Source organism: Sinocyclocheilus rhinocerous, unplaced genomic scaffold, assembly GCF_001515625.1.
Source record: "Sinocyclocheilus rhinocerous isolate Xijiao unplaced genomic scaffold, SAMN03320098_v1.1 scaffold469, whole genome shotgun sequence".
NCBI classification, from domain to species: Eukaryota; Metazoa; Chordata; class Actinopteri; order Cypriniformes; family Cyprinidae; genus Sinocyclocheilus; species Sinocyclocheilus rhinocerous.
This window is the reverse complement of record NW_015636034.1, coordinates 1,456,192-1,476,894: the sequence shown is the minus strand read 5'-3', so window position 1 is coordinate 1,476,894 and position 20,703 is coordinate 1,456,192. Positions and strand designations below refer to the sequence as shown.

At 38.3% G+C, this 20,703-nt stretch overlaps 2 protein-coding genes across 2 annotated transcripts in view; both read right to left on the bottom strand.

Annotated features, from left to right (window-relative positions):
• Positions 1-2,938, bottom strand: part of LOC107747592 (attractin-like) — a 28,562-nt gene extending 25,624 nt beyond the window's left edge. The window contains exon 1 of the mRNA XM_016562188.1: positions 2,479-2,938. Within this exon, the coding sequence (XP_016417674.1) occupies positions 2,479-2,741 (263 nt within the window). The 5' untranslated portion in view covers positions 2,742-2,938. The remainder of the gene's footprint in view (positions 1-2,478) is intronic.
• Positions 2,939-4,195: 1,257 nt separating this feature from the next.
• Positions 4,196-20,703, bottom strand: part of LOC107747580 (eukaryotic translation initiation factor 2-alpha kinase 3-like) — a 31,991-nt gene continuing 15,483 nt past the window's right edge. The window contains exons 3-17 of the mRNA XM_016562175.1: positions 14,843-15,037; positions 14,579-14,709; positions 14,095-14,383; positions 13,829-13,994; positions 12,840-12,980; positions 12,628-12,750; positions 12,294-12,520; positions 12,071-12,183; positions 11,002-11,124; positions 10,757-10,906; positions 7,892-8,579; positions 7,628-7,801; positions 7,161-7,262; positions 6,693-6,757; positions 4,196-5,985 (exon numbers count right to left, since the gene is read on the bottom strand). Coding sequence (XP_016417661.1) covers positions 5,679-5,985; positions 6,693-6,757; positions 7,161-7,262; positions 7,628-7,801; positions 7,892-8,579; positions 10,757-10,906; positions 11,002-11,124; positions 12,071-12,183; positions 12,294-12,520; positions 12,628-12,750; positions 12,840-12,980; positions 13,829-13,994; positions 14,095-14,383; positions 14,579-14,709; positions 14,843-15,037 — 2,994 coding nt within the window. The 3' untranslated portion in view covers positions 4,196-5,678. The remainder of the gene's footprint in view (positions 5,986-6,692; positions 6,758-7,160; positions 7,263-7,627; positions 7,802-7,891; positions 8,580-10,756; positions 10,907-11,001; positions 11,125-12,070; positions 12,184-12,293; positions 12,521-12,627; positions 12,751-12,839; positions 12,981-13,828; positions 13,995-14,094; positions 14,384-14,578; positions 14,710-14,842; positions 15,038-20,703) is intronic.

Sequence of the window (20,703 nt, the reverse complement as noted above, 5' to 3'; positions counted from 1 at the left end):
CGAGATCGCAATTCGACAGAAGCTGCGATTGTCATGCGTATCTTTCAGTGAAGCACGGTTCTGTTATCAGCAGTAAATCTCCATCCAAAGGCCAGAGGGCGCTCTCGCGCTGAAACTCCAAATACGCCTCGCAGAAGAAGAAAACCAGAAAATGCCTATGGCTGCAGCTGAATAAACAGAAGTTTTGCGGTGTTGCTAAATAAATTCACCACTTAATTTTGAGTTAAAATATGTTGTTGTAACGTGCGTTACTGCGATTGTTACGAGTAATAATATTACTCAAATTTTATTAGTAATGCGTTATATTACTGCGTTACGGCAAAAAGTAATATACTACTGTAATATTGTTACTTTGTAATGCGTTACTCCCAACACTGCTAGGGAAGTATGTCTCATACACAACGCATGTCTAATACACAAAGCCTCTCCATATCAAAAGTCAAACATCCAACATCATCTTATCAGTGTTATGTATTATTATTCATATACTACTACAGTATTTATTATCTTAAAATAGCTTTTGGTTTTACATTTTCGTTTTTAATTTTAATTTTAATTTTAGTTAAAGTTTTAGTAATTTTATTACGTGCATTGGTCATTTTTATTGCACTTTTATTAATAATTTTTTTTAAATTTAGCTTTATTTAGCTTTAATTTTTTTACAGTTAGTTGTAGTACTTTTAGTACAACTTAAACATATTACAGGTAGTTGCTAAAGCAAGCATTTCTAATTGTCGTGCTGTTTTTTTTTTTTAGTTTTTAGTCTGCTATTTATATTTTATTTTATTTCAGCTTTATTTCAATACTGAAATGTAGGTTTCTTTTAGTTATCAGCTGGGTCTGATCACTGCACAACATCAATGATTAAACATCACATAAGAACATGAGTCGGATTACAAAGGAACCTGTGATGAGTGTCAAAATAATGAAATATTATTAATGTATTACTCTGATGACACGTGTGCCCACAATATGCCCAATATGCATTTCCTTTGCAGAAATCTACATAGAAAAACAGAGCTAGCAGTGAATCTAGACTGCGTTCCATAGACTTTATTCCTGGTCATTAGCAGGACAGGAACATTCCTGAACTGAGATGAAATGGCAGAATGGTTTCTGCCTCCAGCGTGACTGTGTTAGATTCATGATTGACACCACATGATCATTTGGCTTCAGTCTGCCTGTCTCTTCGCAGCCATTTGGGGCCTGATTCACACCACATGACCCAAAGCCTCCAATGTAGCCAGTGTCTCTGCCAGACTTTGCCCATCAGTGAGTCGCATCCCATGATGGAGCAGCATGAGGCAAAATTCATATTCCAATGAAACCATAAAATACTACTGTTCATTGGCATTTAAGCCACTGCTATGGAGATATTTACAGTCCCAGTACAGTCCCAAATAAGTATGACACAACAGACTCAAGTCATTATAAACTATAACAATAATTGATGACAAGTGTGCGAAATATTCAGATATTCAGCGAAAATATTCAACATTCCAACATTTCAATGAGCAAAATTTTAAGGGCCCAATCGGCTCATGCAAACCAGTTGTTTTTTGGTGCCCACAGGTTGCAAACATTCAACTATTTAAATGACATAATTATTAAAAATATAATGTTTTGCTACATACTTTCATAATTGAAGTGATAATTAATGACAACACCTTAAAGTTTATCCTTTGTGGTTACTAAAATGTTTGAAAAAGCTGTTAAAATAATATTTGTGACCCTGGACCACAAAACCAGTCATAAGTAGCACGGGTATATTTGTAGCAATAGCCAACAATAACTTGTATGGGTCAAAATTATACATTTTTCTTTTATGCCAAAAATCCTTATAGGATATTAAGTAAAGATGTGCCATGAAGATATTTTGTAAATTTCCTACCGTAAATATATCAAAACTTAATTTTTGATTAGTAATGTGCATAGCTAAGAACTTCATTTGGCAACTTAAAAGGTGATTTTCTCAATATTTTGATTTTTTTTGCACCCTCAGATTCCAGATTTTCAAATAGTTGTATTTCAGCCAAATATTGTCCTATCCTAACAAACCATGCATCAATGGAAAGCTTATTTATTCAGCTTTCAAATGTATAAATCTCAATTTAAAAAAAAATTACCATTATGACTGGCTTTGTGGTCCTGGGTCACATTTATACTTTTAAATGTAAAAAGAATACACACTTCACAGGACCCCCACCAAATATTTTATATAGAGCCATATACAACTTTGAGGGCTTCAAGCTCTCCAACGAAATCAAAATTAGCACCCTGTTAAAGACCAGTTTCAGCGCAGGTCGTATATATTCATAATTCCCTAAGAATAGCCTTCATGATACGTTGTTACTATTACCACACATAAACCAAGCTATGACAAAAGTTACAGCGTGTTCTGAAAGAGCTTCATGTATCAGACGCGTTGGTGTCAATGTCACGAGCATCAGCTGGGAATAAGAGCTGTCTGTGTCTCACCTGAAGCGGCCGCCGCAGTGCTGGCATTGCTCCCCGACCCATCCCGGCTCGCACACACACACGCCACTGGCGGTGTTACACTGGCCGTTCAAGCACGTTTTATCGCACTCCTTCGCCTCCGTGGCCGCGGGGAGACGGACCAGTCCGCTGAGGGCTGTGATGAAGAGAAGAAATCGCAGTACGGTGCCGTGAAGGCCTCCGCGAGCCAGGCCGAGTGTCAGACACCAGCCCCGGCCGAGGGCCCTCCGAACCTCCGCGGCCATTCGCGCAGATACGGCCGACAGTCGGCGGCGAATCCGCTGCTAGTCACTAGCGGATGACGGGAGACAAAGGATGACAGGGTCGTCGATGCTTTCGTTTTGGAGGCAGATTGTTTTATCTTTTCTTCCCGTTCACATCTTACCGATGCTTATCGCTGCAGTACCGAGACGCATATCGACACCCGGACATGACGAGTTTTCGGGCGAGACGCGGAAGTACGCATTGATTGATAAGCAGCGCGGAATTTAATCCGGTAATTAGGATAAATGACCCAGAACAAATGATATAAACATTAGGTATAATATAAAATATTTTAGGACTAAAGCAATATTATAATAGACACGTACAATGCCGTTGAAGTGGGGTTATTCTCTGTAGGAGATTTACGTGGTTGGGACATAAAATTATAAAGCAAGCATAACTCTCTACAAATCTTTCTGGAGTCATTATAATATCAAATTGTATGTGATAAGATTTCTATTCCATTCCACACATTCTGGTGTATTAAAAGTTCATTAAGTGGCTGTAGATAATCTAACTATAGCTCAACAGCGTTCCCTTATGGCATTTTGTGGTATTTAACCATCAAATATACTACTACACAATGTAACAAATGTTTCATTAAAAACATTTTTATAGTTCTTCTGTAATGATTATTATTGTATTGTTTATTTTCACGTAGCATCGAAATTTAGGTCAGATAAATTTGAGAACTTTTATCATGAAACATTGGTTTAGTACAAATAAGTGTTTTGTTTTTTTTTGCAAGATATTTTGCTTTTGCAATGATGTGGACATTCCACAAGTTTCTGTAAAATTCTGGAATATTCTAGTGCTTTCAGAAACATTCCAGAGCATTGTGGGACTAGTCACAAAAGAGAAATCATCCAATGTGCACTTCTGAAGTTTTTGACTCACTTTGGCAAGTGTTTATGTTAAACTGTTGTTAGCTCAGTGTTATGCATGAGTAATACCAGATTAGCTTGTATAAGTTGTCAACATTTTTTTTTTTCATGGGCACTTTTAATGATACTTTTTTTTTTGTGTGTGATTTTTTTTTTTGTATTCAGCATGTCAAACAAAGAAACTTTAAAAAAATAAAAGCAAAACAACTTTTAGAAAAATTTGTTTCACGGTGCTATAAAAGATTCTTGGAAAAGCATGGTAACAGTATATAAAACATGCCTTATAGTAGGAAACTGCTGCAAAAAGTGCATCCATAAAAAATGATTAAAAAAAACAAAGCACTTTTACAAACATCATAGAACGTTTATTAAATTCTGACTTGTAAGAAGTCACAATAATTCAACGCACTCCACTGGATGAAGTGCATTCATATACCTTATTTATGCCTCAAACCAATCCAACGGATTGATTTTTGTTCTCAACATAAATAAAAACAAATAAACATATTTACATAGACGGCAGGAGACATGGCTGGGCTAAATAACATGAACATGAAACAGGGATATCAACAGTCACAAGGAAAAAACAAAACATCTGAAAAACACTGGAGGAACAGACTTGTCAGAACCAAATGCTACATTAACAACAATGAAACAGGCATGAATAAAACCGATTTAAACCTAGAGACTGGAGAAGATCATTAGGCAGGGAGAGAGCCGTTGGAAGGATTTGCCACAGTGATCTGAACAAACGGGATCAGCACTCGTTGCGGTCTTCACTGGGTCGGGGTCACAGATACAGGTTAAAAGCTGAAGGGTTCACAAGTGGTCCCTGACGTGGATTACAGGATGCAGTCCTCGTGATTAAGGGTCAAAGGTCATAATCTCATGTCCGTTCTGCAGCATAACAGCCCCGTTCAGGAAACACACCAGTATTCACATACATACGGAAGCGGCTCCTGAAGGTGCAGAGGCACCCGGTGCTCTTTAAGACGACCACAGAGATCAAATCTGTCACCAGAGACCATAAAGATCCACTCTATCGCCATTCTCTCAAACAATTCTTAGGAAAATCGCCCACAGAAGTTGAAAAAAAAAGTTGTAAAAAGCAGTTACTATACAGAAAATTCCATCATATACAAAAGAAAATTGAGTTCCTCTAATCAAAATTGGTAAGAAAAATCATACAATCAGTAATTACCTGATATGTTACAATTAAGGGTGTGTGCTGAATATTTGGTCGAAGTGATTCCTCCAGCTTTATCCTTTCTTATTGTGTAATTAGTCAAAGCACTTCTTATTCAGTTTTTTTTTTTTTTTTAGGAAAATTATCACAATTCGTGTTTCAAAATGATTTGAAATACAGTAAACTACTTTTCTGGCTGCCAATGACAACAAGTATTTTACAGAATGATGTTCAAAGTCTCAGTTTCAAATCATTCAATTCTAAGTCTCATACTGACCATCATCACAAACGTGTCATTCGTGTCTCAAAGTCCAGCTTAAAGGTAGTTTGAATATTTCCACGTCCGCTCAGTCACACGCAGATTCACGTTCATCAAGCCACTAACACTGTAACAGCGAGTGGCTCTAATGCCTCTGAACTTGTGCGTTCGGTCTTGAACGAGCGCCTTTAAAGCACACAAAGCCTCTGTTGCTTATTATTTAAGCCTATTTACATTAGAGGAGAAAAAGAACTCGTACAATTTTCCGTTCGGACAGGAAAGCACGCGTCGCACGACTTCCTGTTTAAGACATGCAGAGTGAACGGCGTCCGAAGGCAGGTCATTCATCAGCATTCGTTAGCACTGGAAAAACAACAACTCTCCTCCTACAGCAAGTGTGTGTGTGTGCTTCTGGAGTTTGGAATCATGGGATTGGTCAACGATGAGTTGAAAGAAATGCGATGGGGGCTTATTGTAAATCAGCGAACGCCCTTGGCACAAACACCACAGCGGGCAGCTTGTTTTATGGTTACGATGTGTTTGGTTTCAGTTGTAGAGGTTCGTGGAATGATATGTTGTTTAGATGGGCTCAGTTTATCTGCTCTTTATCTGTACGGTAGTGTCTGAATGAAGTGCGTTCTAAGAGGTGGTGACTGGTTGTGTTTGTCATCCCGCAGATGAGGCACAGTATGTGTCTGTTTTTGAGTGGGAGTTCTAGTTTGAGGAGGATATCTGGCGCGACGGTCGTCCTGCAGATGAAGCGCTGTATGTTCGAGTGCGTTGTCGGATTCTGCAGGGCACCTCCAGCTCCTGGAATATAGGGGCCTCTGTGATCTCTGACGCCTCTGGCCGCTCGGCGGGCACTCGGGACAGCATACAGCGCACCATCTCGTTGATGTATGGTTTGTTAGGATAGGATAATATTTGGCCGAGATACAACTATTTGGAAATCTGGAATCTGACGGTGCAAAAAAAATCAAAATATTGAGAAAATCCCCTTTAAAGTTGTCCAAATTAAGACCTTAGCATTGCATATTACTAATCAAAAATTAAGTTTTGATATATTTACGGTAGGAAATTTACAAAATATCTTCATGGAATACGATCTTTACTTAATATCCTAATGATTTTTGGCATAAAAAAAGAAAAATCAATAATTTTGACCCATACAATGTATTGTTGGCTATTGCTACAAATATACCTGTGCTACTTATGACTGGTTTTGTGGTCCAGGGTTACATATATAGAGAGAGAGAACGATTGTCTATATGAATGAATAACCAACGGCAAGATAATTTTTTATTCTCAGAATAGAAAATGGTGGGTGAACAGAAGAGTTTTCTGTAAAGCTGTTTTAAAACATATGTTGTGGTATGTACTATACAAATACAGTATTCTAAATTTAGTATTCTAAAACAGGTCTGACAACTGCATTCTGCTGCTGTATGAGTGAAAAACAGTTTCAACTGGAGATGTTGATGCTGTAAATGTAACTTTGCACCTATAGGGGGCACTAGAAGTGTTGTTCATCTTTAGGATTTCCCAATTGTAAGGTCCCTCCCACTCACCATTGCAAAATAGGCAAACAAACACAAACAAACTTACTTCCAGGACATTGGCCTTACAGAAAGCAGCAGGAAACTGCAGGGCTCTGACCTCTGTGAGAGTCTGAAAGAAAAACAGTTAGAGGTTTATCATTCCGTACAATATAATCAAATATTCTATTCAAAATTTCTATTCTTGCATTCACATGAGTACATTAGCGTTCAGACTTTTTCTTTTTTTGGAAAGAAATAAATACTTTTATGCAACAAGGACAAATCAAATTGATCAAATGTGACAGTAAATACATTTATGTTGCTACAAAAAAATTATTATATTTTTTAATAATAATAATAAATGTTTTACAGGAATAAATTACATAACAGTTGTTTTAAATTGTAATAATATTTCACAATATTTAGATTTTTACTGTATTTTTAATCAAATAAATGCAGCCTTGGTAAGCATAAGAGACTACTTTCAAAAACAAAAATTTTACAGACCCTAAAAATCTGAACAATGGTCTTACCCGGACTCTCTCCATCTGGGTGCGGAATGGACAGAGAAGCTCAAAAAGAATCAGGCCGAGGGAATAAATGTCCACCTTGTGAGAATAAGAATTCCCAGACAGCTACAGAGGGAAAAGCAAGAAATGAAAGGGACAAATAAATAGTTTTTAAATAAATCTATTTTGACATTTTACATCAAAATAAAAATGCAAGTGGTGCTTGGCCATAAAAATGTCACCTCCTTGATGGTTACGAGTCTGTTAAGGTGCTCTTAGATATATTGCTATGTGGTTGCTAACTGGCCCAAGTCAAAAGAGCCCACGTTAAGTCTCTTTGACATTCAAATCCTTAAATGTGACTCAGGTCCCTCCTTTATGCTGTTTTTATCTCCCGCCAGCGTTTCCCTTTGGCTTGTTGTATGTTAAACACCAGCGCTGTTTTCACACTAAATTGTGAGTAGTTTGTGCAGTGAGTGACAGGAACTGACCTGTTCTGGGCTCATGTAGAGTTTGGTGCCCACTTGGCCAGTGTGACGGGCATAGACTGGCATTGGTGTGAGGGTACTCAGCTCCTCGTCATCTTCCTCCTGATCCATGGCAGTGACCAGTCCGAAGTCTCCCACCTTCACCACGTCATCCATTGTGAAGAAGATATTAGATGGCTGAGAGAGAAAGAGAAAGAAAAGAAAATGAAGCGCAGTTTGCTTCGGAAAAGCCCTCAATGCAAGCACGTTTTCATTTTTAACACCAACCTTAAGATCTCTGTGCATAAGCCCTTTGCTATGCAGGAAATCCACAGCTTCTGCGATCTGCAGGAAGATGTCCAAACACTGAGCGTGTTCCCTGAGCTCAGGCAGACACCTCTGAGCCATCCAGTCCTTCAGGTTCTCCTTCCTGCACAGCTGCATCTGAATGTACAAGTAGACCTTAGGTGTGAGCGGGGGCCGCGTGGCAGGACAGGGGGTGCTGGGGGCCAGGCTCAGAGAGGTGGGCCTTGAAGGTACGGAAGAGGGAGGTCCCGCTGACGCACTACGCTGAGGTTTGGAGCCAGACTGTGAAAGGCACGCAGGTGGCACAGGTGTACTTCCACTGAGGTCACTGTCATTGTCCTGGTGTTCACAGCCTGAGTCCTCGAAGACGATGTCGAAGGAGGAAGAAGTGCAGTCGCCGTGAGTAACTGTGCGGGGAGGGCAGAGTTCAAAGGAGTGCGGGGAATCGGAGACCTCCGGGATAGCATCTGGGTCAGCCTGACTGTCACGTTCTGACATCATACTGTCCGGCCCCAGGCCCTCCACACACACCTGATCTCCGACACACACACTCGTGTCGCCACCGGCCGCACACATGCATGAGGAGTCCACCGGAGAAGGGGTGGCCACAGGAACCTTGACTGAGAACGCCTCCATGTGGTCAGGAGAACTCAGCAGCCAGTCAGCAGTGCTAAAGAAAAAATAAACAACAGGATCCTTCAAGTTATGTCCTCACTTCCAGATTTATTTTTATAATCAAAATATAAATTGAGAAAAATTTAATTGGACACACAGACAGACAGGTGTATGTAAATACTAAAAATACTGCAAACATACATTTACACTACAGGTCAAAAGTTTGGAATTATTCTGTTGGTTTTGAGGTAAGTCTGCTTAATGCAGCTCCAAGGCTGCATTTATTTGAACCAATTGTGGGATATTACAAATTAAAGCAAAAATTTTTCTATTTTATTGTATTGAAGTTTTTCTGTGATGCAAAGCTGAATTTTCAGCATCATTTCTCCAGACTTCAGTGTCACATGATCCTTCATAAATCATTCTAATATTCTATTTTGGTTCTCAATTATTGGTACCTAATTAATAATAATAGTGCTTATTATCAATCTTGAGTTTTTGCTGCTTATTATTTTGGTAGAATTTTTTTAAGGATTAAAAGATGAATAGGAAAAAAAAAAATCAAAACAACTGCATTTTCTTTTTGGAAAAAAGTAACATTATAAATGCCTGTACTGTAACTTTTTTAATGCATCCTATCTGAATTTTTTTTTAATGTATATTAGGGATGGGCATTCCAAGCAAAAATAATATTCGAAAATCGCTGGGTATTATTCGATTATTATTCGAAAATCGCACCCCTCCCGCACGCACAAATACCCATAAACAGAGAGAGACGGGATTCACGCTTTCAATCTGTATGATAAACTGTTTAATTCAGAAGATAGTCTACCTTAACTCAAGCCATATAATGATTGTAACTTCGCCATCATCCTATCAGTCATCTCTCCTTACTCTGTTTATGTGGTAAGTGAAATGTTATGTACTGTAATGTAACAGGCTACCGCTAGCAAGCGGCTAACCATGTCCCTTTAATCGCTCCGTAGAACACATTATTTGTTTTCCGCGCCTTTCTGAATACGGATTCAGCCACACCTCAAACCCAGTCGTGAGTGTTTGTGGTCCGCACAGAGCTCTCATTTGACATCATCCCAAGTTATTGTAACCATTATATGCTACACAAGTCTTTTTTTTTTTATGCCACGCAAGTCTACAGTGTGCACGTGAGACAATGTGTTCTTCAGTTGTCTTTGACAGCTTTTAGGTGCGTTATTGGCAGCGCCACCCTTTGCTTACATGAACGCATCACCACCGCATCAGCACGGAAAACATGGGGAAATTGTAAAGACAATAATCGCACAACCTATTCGATATTCTATAATTAAATCAACTAATCGAATATTCGAAAATCGTGACCCATCCCTAATAAATATATATATAGATATATATAAATGATGTTTTAAACATTGATCATGAGAAAAGTGTCAGCCAACAGGTCCTACTTAATTTTTCTTTTTTTAATTCAAATTTTTTTTTTTTTTATATTTACACTTTTTGATGTATTTACGTCACTTTTCCCATTTTGCCATTTTGAAAAATCATTTAATAGAAATTGACATGAATATTTAGGAGATTAAACATTGTAGAATTAAGCATAACTTCAATACTGAGTCAAGCAAAGTTCAATACTGGACTATACATACACACTGCATTTAATACAATAATCTATCTGCTACCACTGGATACCATCCAATGCACATCCATGACATTTTGCGTATCCAGTTCATGTATAATCTGTTGCACCTTCGCATATTTTATGTGTATATATGTCTACATAATGTAGAATGTGTACATACTGTGTATAATGTGTATTGCTAACTGTAAGTATGTACATACTGTGTATAGCTAACTGTAAGCATGTACATACTGTGTATTATGTGTAGTGCTAACTGTAAGTATGTCTAATAGTACACTGTGCGTACTGACTATATGTATGTGTATATTGCATTGTCATCTGTTGAGGTCTGTATGTTTATATGTAAATTGTTTCTGCACTGTCTGGAGCACGCTCCCAAGAATTTCACTCACCAAGGCACATGTGCTGTGGTGATGTGACAATAAAAGTGACTTGACTTGACTAACTATAAAAATGTTTATTCAAAAGAGGATTTTTCAGAGACTTTTACCAGCCCAGAAATGGGACTTCTCTGAAATTCTCTGGCTATCCATAACCGCAACAACCCTGTATTTATCAAAAGTCACCAGGTTTCTGTTCAAGGCCACGTTTTGCACCTTGCGTCTTTGAGCCAGCGTTTGTCCATGTCCTCCTGCCAGCCCTGGGGCGGGCTCTCCTGCCAAGCGTTAAAGTAACGGATGATGCCTGGGTGTTCCAGCTTAGCTAGAGCCTTCACCTCTCTCATGACCTTCTCCCGAGCCAACTCCCTACAATCACAAACATAGCATTACAGACAAACATACACACTTGTCTCCCAAATGGATGTTTTTTATGGAGCACTAATGTTTGTGTTGACTGATACCTGTTGGGTAGACGGATCCTCTTGATGGCGTAGTTGCAGTCATCCACTTTGTTGCGTGCCTCAAACACGACACCAAATCCACCACGTCCCAAACACTGTACTGGCTCGAAGTCTGTCAAGTACCTGATAAACACAAACACAAATCAGTTATGAAACAAGTCCTTTGGACTTTGTTCTGCTGATCTGAATCACCACTGTATGTTGTACAATAGAACAGCTGTGTGTCGGCGTTCAACTGAGCTCAACAGAGCGTGCAGAGAAGCCTACTAAAACAGTTACATACTGTATAAATTAGTCATTTAAAACGTCACTTGAAAACAATCAAACTCAAACAACAAATAAACTGCACAGCAAGAGCACTTGAGTCATAATAGCTGTGCATTTACCCTTGAGAATTTAAAAGCAAAATATGATCATGATGCCATCTGTGCATTCCACATTCAGCAACTGCAAGTCTCTAATGCAACATGTGCAAACAAGTGTAAACTATTTTAGGAAATGAGTTTGAATTTCCATATTTAAAAGAGGAACTCCAACTGTAATTCTGACTGATGCATTTTTTACTTCTTCATTTAAAGGTAAAGTTACTTCGGGAAGCACCAAATGGAAGTGAAATGTGTTTGAGCAACCTGACTGAGCTGGACACTGGCTCAACCAATGGTGTGAGTATGGAGTGAGACTACCTGTTTGTCTAAAAAATGGAAAATGCAGCGTGTTTGAAAATAGGCATTATTTCTGATTTTTTTTTTTTTCTTTGAACTAGTACTAGTTGTAAGTTTGCTGTAGTATTTTTTTAACTGGTGCCCTCCTGAATCTGAAAACCCTGGAATACTTTACATGAACATTCTATTAATGAACAGAAACAGAAACAACGAATAGTAAATGTAGATTTAACTTGGTCTCCAATAAATAAATAAATCTGCATTTACTATTCATTATTTCGGTTTCAGTTTTTTAAATTAACATCAACAATTAATTGTAATAATAATTAACCATCTTACACGAACAAGCTATGGACCCCAAATCAGCATTAACATCAATATAAAATTAAAAATGCAAGCTCACTTACCTAGAAACATATTCACAAGGACGTGTCTCTGTGACAACAATTTCTTTGGGTTCTGTAATGTCCAGTTCAAACTTGCTGTCAGTTTGACACTGTGTCTCAGACTCCTTTCTTTGCTGCACAGATGAATTAAAACAGAACAACATACATGACTTTTCACTGACATTATTTTGACACTATAAAAAAAATATAAGATGTTTTGTGTATATTGAGAGTTTTTGTTTACCCGCACGTATGTTATGGGCGGGTGGAAGAACTTGCGGACGATGTAGGTGGTGGCAGCGATGCAGAAGATGATGGTGCCCAGAATCTCTTTCCACCACGGCAGCAGCAGCACAGGGTCCTTCCTTCTCACCTGTGACCCCTCTCCATCTTTCTTCAGCAGAACACTCACTGCCGTCTCATCACGCCGGTTACGGTAACGAGGACTGTACGGAAAGTAGTATCCATTATCTACATTGGGAAACCGAGAAGAAGGTGAGGAGCTGAAATTCTCTCTCAAACCACATGTTCACAGTCATACCAAGTGTTGAAATGGACTGAATGACAGTTGTTCTTACCATATGGATACTGCAGTATTGACAGAGCCCCATTACTGTACTCCTCATGAGAGAATTTGTCATTATTCAGACATTTATCAAACTCATCAGAGCCCACCAGGACTGGAGTACGGGAAGGGGAGTCTAGGAGGAAATGGACACGTGTTATTGACAACATCACAATGTCTTGAGTACGGTCTTATTTTTGTGTGTATGATGTGTAATATACTTACGGATAAGGGGTTTCCATTTGACCGTAGGTGGTGGCATCATGTCACTGTTACTGCTCCACCCGTTCAGAGCTTTGGGCTTCGATGGAAACTTCTCGGAGATTCTCACAGAGGACTGGAGGTAAAGCTGACCCTGAAACATTCCTTTAATGAGAGAAATCACATTTTAGATTCCCATTACCTGCCTCTATTCCTCAACCAAAAAAAAAAATCACGTGTCTCAAATGCATCTCCTGTAAAGGGATTTTGAAATTGCATACACCACCAACTTAATTTGTTTTGAAAGATGTCTATTGTGCTGCTCATCTCATTATTTGATCAAAAATACAGTAAATTACAATTTCAAACAGTCTATACTCGTCTTCAGTGTCACATGATCCTTCAGAAATAACTGAAATATGCTGATTTGCTGCACAATAATTATTTATTACTATTATAAGTAATAAAAACCATTATACTGTTTAATATATTTTATATTTTTTTGTGGAAGCTGTAATTTTTTCAAGACTCTTTCATGATCAGAAAGAACAGCATGTGTTTAAAATGGAACATTATTCCAAATAATGACTTAAAACAAGTCACTTTTTTTCACTGTCACTTCTAAACAATTTAATGTATCCTTGCTGAATAAAAAAGTATTCAACTAAAAAAAAAAAAACCTTACTGACCCAAAATTAGCAAAATGAACAGAATACTTATTTTAGCTGAGCAGCTGTATTAACTACATTTGGCAAAGTTGGCAAAAGTTATAGCCCTTCTGTTTTATCTTAAATGTTGATTGACAGGTCAGGAGGCGGTCCTTCCTTGTTGCCTAGGATGCATCAGCATTTACCCCCTCCAAATGTAGCTTGAATGAACGGATCACAAAAACATTTGAGACCCAGTTTATACCTGTATTTAGACATGACTTTTAATTGGTTCAGCCAATGCCAATTTTTATACCAGATGTAAACACATTCATGTGTGTAAAACAAATGTCAAGTATGTGTTACCCAGGTAAACGCTGGACTCCGTGGCCCCACGGGCCTCCTCCATGATGTCATCGTCCTCCTGAGCCTCAGTCTCAGTGTGGGAGTTATACGAGGTGTCATCGAACAGGCTAATGGGCGTCACCTTCCCCCCTCCAACCAACCATGCAGAGGCAATGGGTGTGCAAAACTTCACAAAAAGGAAAGAAAAGAAGAAACCATGAAAAATGTGAAATCACATGTTTTAGCTGAGACTCCAAATGTCAACAAAACAGGTTGAGTTGTGTTACCTGATGCTCCCAGATCAGCTGTCCTTCTGGTTTGGTGCTGAAGGCCATGACTTTCCAGTCCGGCACAGAAACCTTAATGACCAGGTCTAAGCCCTCTACCTGAGTGTGTGAGTTTGGATGCGCATGATTTTTGGTTTGTGCGTCCGTCTCCTCTTGGATGACGTGTTGTGCTTCACGTCTGACCTCTCGCCATGTTTCCCCATTAGACGCCTCCCCCTCAAGGAAGTTGAGGTTGGACTGAATCTCAGGGACGAATTTTAGCTCAAAGTTTCCCACGCTGAAGTTCCATCTAACAGGGAGAGAAAACACAAAACAATTGGCATTTTACTAGGATGACTACTTTTCTACAATTGCTTTTCAATATCAAGCTGCGCAATGTTGATACAACCTAGCATACCGTGCATCCAATCTACCTCTGTATCATTTGTGAGATCAAAAGCAAGGTCACGTGAAGCGATCAACAGAGCCTGCGGGTATTTCTTACTTCTCAAACCCGTTGCGAGGCCTCACGGCTCTGACAGTTTTCTGTGTTCTCTGGAGTAACAGTACGTCCTCTGGCTCTCCTTCCTCGTCCCCCCACCGACTGCAGCCCACCGCTGAACAAATATACTTCAACTACAGAGAAAAAGAGAGCGAGGTTAAAGCTGACAACCGATACTATATGATAAAAGAGTTTGCATAGTGCCACAACAGCACATCAATCATTTATTGTTCTAAAAAACAATTGGAAAAAAAGGGTTTGAGTTACCTTGCCGCTGTATGCGCCAAGGCCATACGTGGTGAGGGACTTGCCACCTACAAGCACAGTGTCCTCTCCGATGCGGTACGAGGAGTCCAGCAGGGACTCGACACTGAATGGAACAGCCTCCATACTCTCCCTGTCCCTGTTCCACTGAAACAGAGCTCCATCCAGTGAGGGAATGAACATCTTGTTCCCAAAAATCTGAAGAACAGAAAGAGGTCATGAGAATCTTATTGTTTTTGATCTGATTGTTGTGGTAAATCGAAGTGGCACATGATTTTTATCTTGGGAAATATTTCACATTTTCGATCATCAGCAGCAGGGTGGATACAATGAGCAGATCATGATGGATAGAGACAAGGGGACAGACAACACTGAGACTTTGACCAATCAGCTTTGAGTCTGTGTGTGGCATTATCACACTGTATGTCATTAACATTTGGCGCTTGGTCTCCTGTTGTCCGAAGAGTTACACAATCCGACATGTCCTTAAAAGGATAAACAGGGACAAACGGGTACAAGTATCCTGAACATACACACACACATTGATAAAAAGAAAAGACCATTATATAAGGATGTTGTAACTGACCCTAATCCAAAAAGTGATCTCAGCTCAAACAGACACTTTAGTGAACAGGGGGGGGGATGAGATCACTGACTTCCTGTTGTGCTAAATCTAACCTTGACACCTGGTATGGACCAATAGGAAGCTGAAACACCATGAGAACGCAAGCACCTGGAAAACGAAAACAGTCGCTGTGATTGGCTGAAAAACGAAGGGATTAGCTCATCTGTCCATCACGTCTGGGAGGGCAGGGCTAGTGAGGAGCTTGCAGTGGTACTGAGGGTAAGAGGTTTAAAGAGTGTGTGTGTGTGTGTGTGTGTTGCAATGATGACTCATCACTGTGCTACATTGAGTTGATCCATCATGTGATCTATTTGTCTGATCTCCAGCTCTACAGGATCTTGACTTTGTGTGAGACTTCAATCATCCTCAGCCCAACTACATCCTGAATCAATGGACAATTAAAGCCAGTCAATTAGAAGAGCATGAATTTAACCCCAGCTGCTGTCCAGAACTTCATTAATGCCATTAGCTGTAACAGAGCGCTTCTGGAAATCTACAGTGTCAGCTACATAAAATCTATTTAAAAACTAGTACGCAAGCAAAAAATTGATTGCTTTGTCTCAATTAATCAAACTATATAATAATGTATTAAAATTATATAATTATTTACACAAATTTATACATTTAAAAAAGAATAAAAATTATACATAAAAATCAAAATCTGTATTTCATGTGCATTGGTTAAAACTTATTTTGAAAACTACATTTATTTCACATCTATTTTATTTAATAATACATTTATTTTAAAGAAAGTTAAACAGACTTTAAGCAAATCATTCCACAAAAAAAGAAAAAGAAAATAGTGGACAGTAGCTAATTTAATGAACTATACCTGTGATTACTCTGCTAGGACATTCTTGTGAACTTGAGAGGAACTGACTTCATCATACATTCACAACTGGTTAAAAGTTATTAATATAGCTTTATTTTTAACATACTATGCTATTTTACATTCATTTAAAAAATAATAATTTCCAGTGTCCAAAAAAGGAGGCTCCCAAAGTCTTGAAGAGCATGAAATTAAATGAATTTTCAGAGAATGAATTTTTATTACACAACAAGGAGGTTTTATGGCTTGCATGAAAGGAAGTCTAGCTTTTAAACCTCTTAACTACAAGCTGTAAATGTAAAAGGTCGACTGCTTTTTACGAAGTGTGTGATTTAACCTCTACAGTATCGCATGACAGTGTGCTCTGGTATTTAAACAAATTTGAAGCTTCAGTAAAAAGACACATGGCACACATCTATTTTTTCATGCACTGGATGCCAGGGAGGACTGAAGGACCAAGCTAGTAGCGTGGTATTGAAAATGCTTTCTCTGACGGGGGATATTCTGGCTTGACACATCTCTTTTCTGCACTTCAGTGGCAAATCTGGCGTCAACTACTTGTGCATTTCATTTAAAATGCCCCAGAGCCTGTAGTTTTGATGGGCCTCAATAGTTAAATCAAGATTCTGTTATTTAATTAGTGTTGGGCGATATGCTCAATTGTTATATCGTCCTATCATCAGCCTGTGATATCGCCGATACACCATATTATCATGCTAATTTATTTAATTATTTACTTTTAGTTTCATTGCTGGAAAGTGAACCAACTCCAACATAAGGCTAAAAGCAGCCTAATGTTTTTAATAAGACTGAATTTGTATTTAACATAATAACAATTGAATAGAAACATAGTAAGTTACTTTAGTAAGTTACTAATAATAATGCTTACATTTCCTCAGTTATTCTCTATTATAGATCAGTGACTGGAACACACTGAGCAACAATCATTGGCTTTCCTTTAAATTTGATAATTCCTAGTTTGCCATCATTTTCATAAAGAGTAGGGAACATATGGGCATGATATCAGACTGAAGCCTGTAGGCAGCCCAACATGAATCAAATACTTAGTTCAGCTGTGGGCAATGACTTCTGGAATCTTGTTTGACATATTCAATTTGAGCGATTTAGCCAAAGGCAGTCTGGCCATTGTCTTACGGGATCACAGCAGGTTTGAGTATGAAGTGTGTCTATGTAGGCAGGATATCCCTCTGTACTCAATGACCTCCCACAGATGATAGCGCTCCACTGAGTCTGACACATAGCATTACATCAAGCTAGGCGCAATCCCCTCTCCCTTTCCTGTTTGGAGGTAATCTCTCTGTCTCCCACACACATATAGTCGCACACAAACACAACATATCATTTCACACTTTTCCTGGCACAAAAATCACTTTAGTGCACCCTACATACAGTTTAAAATCAAATAAACACACTTAGGTCTACAGAAGACATGCTATCAAGAAAAACAACAACCCAAAACATTTACGGTTTACTTAACGTAATATAGTTGTGACATCAATTTGTAGGCCAACCTGGAATATATGGGTTTCAGAATGATTCAATTTGGAAGTATATTAAGGCCTGTGGTTAAGCATGTTGTAGAGAAAAGCGTAAAAGTCTATTCACATGATGTTAAGCACACTCTCCTGACAATTTGTAACTGTTTTACATTTTGCCAAGTTGATGAATTTCTAGGATCTCATTTGTGTGTTTTGTACGATCTGCTTTTGCCCCATTGAGATTAGGGATGCGCCGATCCGGTATTCATATCGGGTATCGGCTCCGATAGTGCCATTTTTCTCGGATCGAGTTCCACACACAGAGATATATAAATTCTACATTTATTTAAATGAGGGAAAAAAACTTCACTGGTATCGGATCGGTATCGGCCAATACCGAATATCGGAAGCGAAAAAGGCGGATCGGAGCATCCCTAATTGAGATTTAGGTTTAGGGGTGGACCTTCATGCTTTCGATCAAATATAATTGTACAAATTCATATGAAATCACCAACTATTAAAATGGTTACGTTTTCTCATGAGAACGGTTTGACAGACCTTATTTACTCATAAATCAAAAACCTTTATTCTAAAAATATCTGAGGGAAAATGCCAATATTCTTCTAGGTTTTAGGACTAAGCAGCACTATTGTGAAAGCGCTGATGCTCTTTTGCCTTTTTTCACGGCAGATGAGATATTCAAGATATCAGTGGAGTGCCGTCTCTCTTAAGAAGTTGACATCACTGACATATACCAAAAAAGAAAGCAGAAGAGCCGCACCAAAATTACACTTCAAAGAACTGCGTGTTCGCACAGCATTGTGCTGTTGAGGAAAATCTCACAAAATCTGTCAAGAACGTGTCAGGGTCATATTTTCCCACAAAATTAAAAGAAATAAGTTACATTTTACCTACAAAAAAACAACAACATGAAGAACGTTTTTAATATAATTGCATGCTTACCATTGTAATATAAAGCAAAAAAAAAAAAAAAAACACAGGCCAACTGAATTATTAAAAATAATGCATACCCAAGGTGGTAATGCAGCAATAACGCAAAGCGGAGTGGCCGTTACACCTTGGGTGTGCATCATTTTTTAATAATTCATCGGCCTGTTGTCAATTATTCTGCTAAAACCATGGTTACTTACCACACCTCAAGACATTTTCAGAAGTTTTGTTTCAAGACATTTATGCATTTTTCTGTCTTTAAGAAGTGTATGTAGAACTGCTTTCTTATTCGTCCCATCCATTGCCAACTCAAAAACAGAACTAATAACAGGGACTTGAGCCACTGATAAGCAGTTAGAGAGAGAGAGAGAGAGAGAGGGAGAGAAAGGGAGAGAGAGAGAGAAAGAAATGAGTCTGTGCGGCTTTGATGTTGCATTTGTTTGGTCAATATCTTTGAATGGCCTTTTAAATAGCTGAAATAATTTGGTGAAGTTAAAACTGTCATGTGCCCAAAAGACCATAACCTACTTCACATCTGTGCACTTACTGAAAGATAACTGCCCAGTGCCCACTGTAAAGCATTTGTCAACCAATTAGAATCAAGCATTCAACAGCCCAGTGGAATAACAGGAAAAGAAGAAATTTGTGCTTATTGTGCACTGCCTACTTATATTTAAATTACAAAAATCATTGTAATCAAACCCCTTATCTTAACCCTAACCCTATAGTAAGTAATATGTAGTTAAAGGGGTAGCGGGTGGGGGTCAGCATTCTTATGGATGACATCATCCCACACATAAGGCATTACCTCATTCTTCAATCTTCTCAGCATGACTCACACCACACTGTCAGTGGTATCCCTGTTTAACAAAGAAATCATTTTTGTTTTCTTTGCACACAAAAAATATTCTTGTAGCTTCATAAAATTAAGGTTGAACCATCATGTCACATGGACTATTTTAACGATGTCCTTACTACCTTTCTGTGCCTTGAACATGGTAGTTGCGTTGCTGTCTATGGAGGGTAAGAAAGCTCTTGGATTTCATCAAAAATATCTTAATTTGTGCCTTGAAGATGAATGGAGGTATTACCGATTTGGAACGACATGAGGGTAATTAATGACTGAATTTTCATTTTTGGGTGAACTATCCCTTTATTAAAATGAGTCTGTACGTAATGTTACACTTTAACAAGGACATTGTAAAATAGACTGTAATCTAATTTCCTTTTTTTTTTTTTTGGTGTGAAATGTTACCTGGGCATGGTTTTCAGAGATTCGAAACTTCATGAACTTTGTCTACAGCACAAGCCCGGCAGTGTGTCAATACCTTTATTCTGTGAATCACATTAAATGATTCCCTTTTAGTGCGGAACAATTAATCGAATTCCTAATCGCGATTACAATTACGGATGCCACAATTACATAATCGTTCAAAGTCCACTTATGTTATTTTGTGTGCAAGATGCGTTTTCTTTTTCTTTCTACAAGTTATTGTAAGGGTTTTTCAATTGTTTTAATGTTAATTTTAGAATAACATTATAATACCATGCACATTTTTTACTCTTTTTATTTAAAGAAGAAAGCAATCCATTGTAGGCTATAATTGACATTTGAGGCTTAATACTATAGAATAGCAAAAAAGTTTTACCGAGTGTTTTCAGCTTGTTTATTTTAATATAAAAAAATGACAAGTTGCTTCAAACAATGGTATAAACATCAATCAGTGTAAATTGTGATAATTGTAATTAATAATCAATTACAATTTCAAGGGAATAATCGACAATTATGATTCCTGTCATAATCGTGCAGCCCTATTCCCTTTGTTGCTGTAATCAAACAAACAAAAGGCCTTGCGCATTGAATAGTGTGCAGACGCACCGGATTTTCGGCTCATTGGATTAATGTGCCTTAATTACAACTGTTCACTCTAAAGACTAATAGATGAGAGGGGGTGCATGT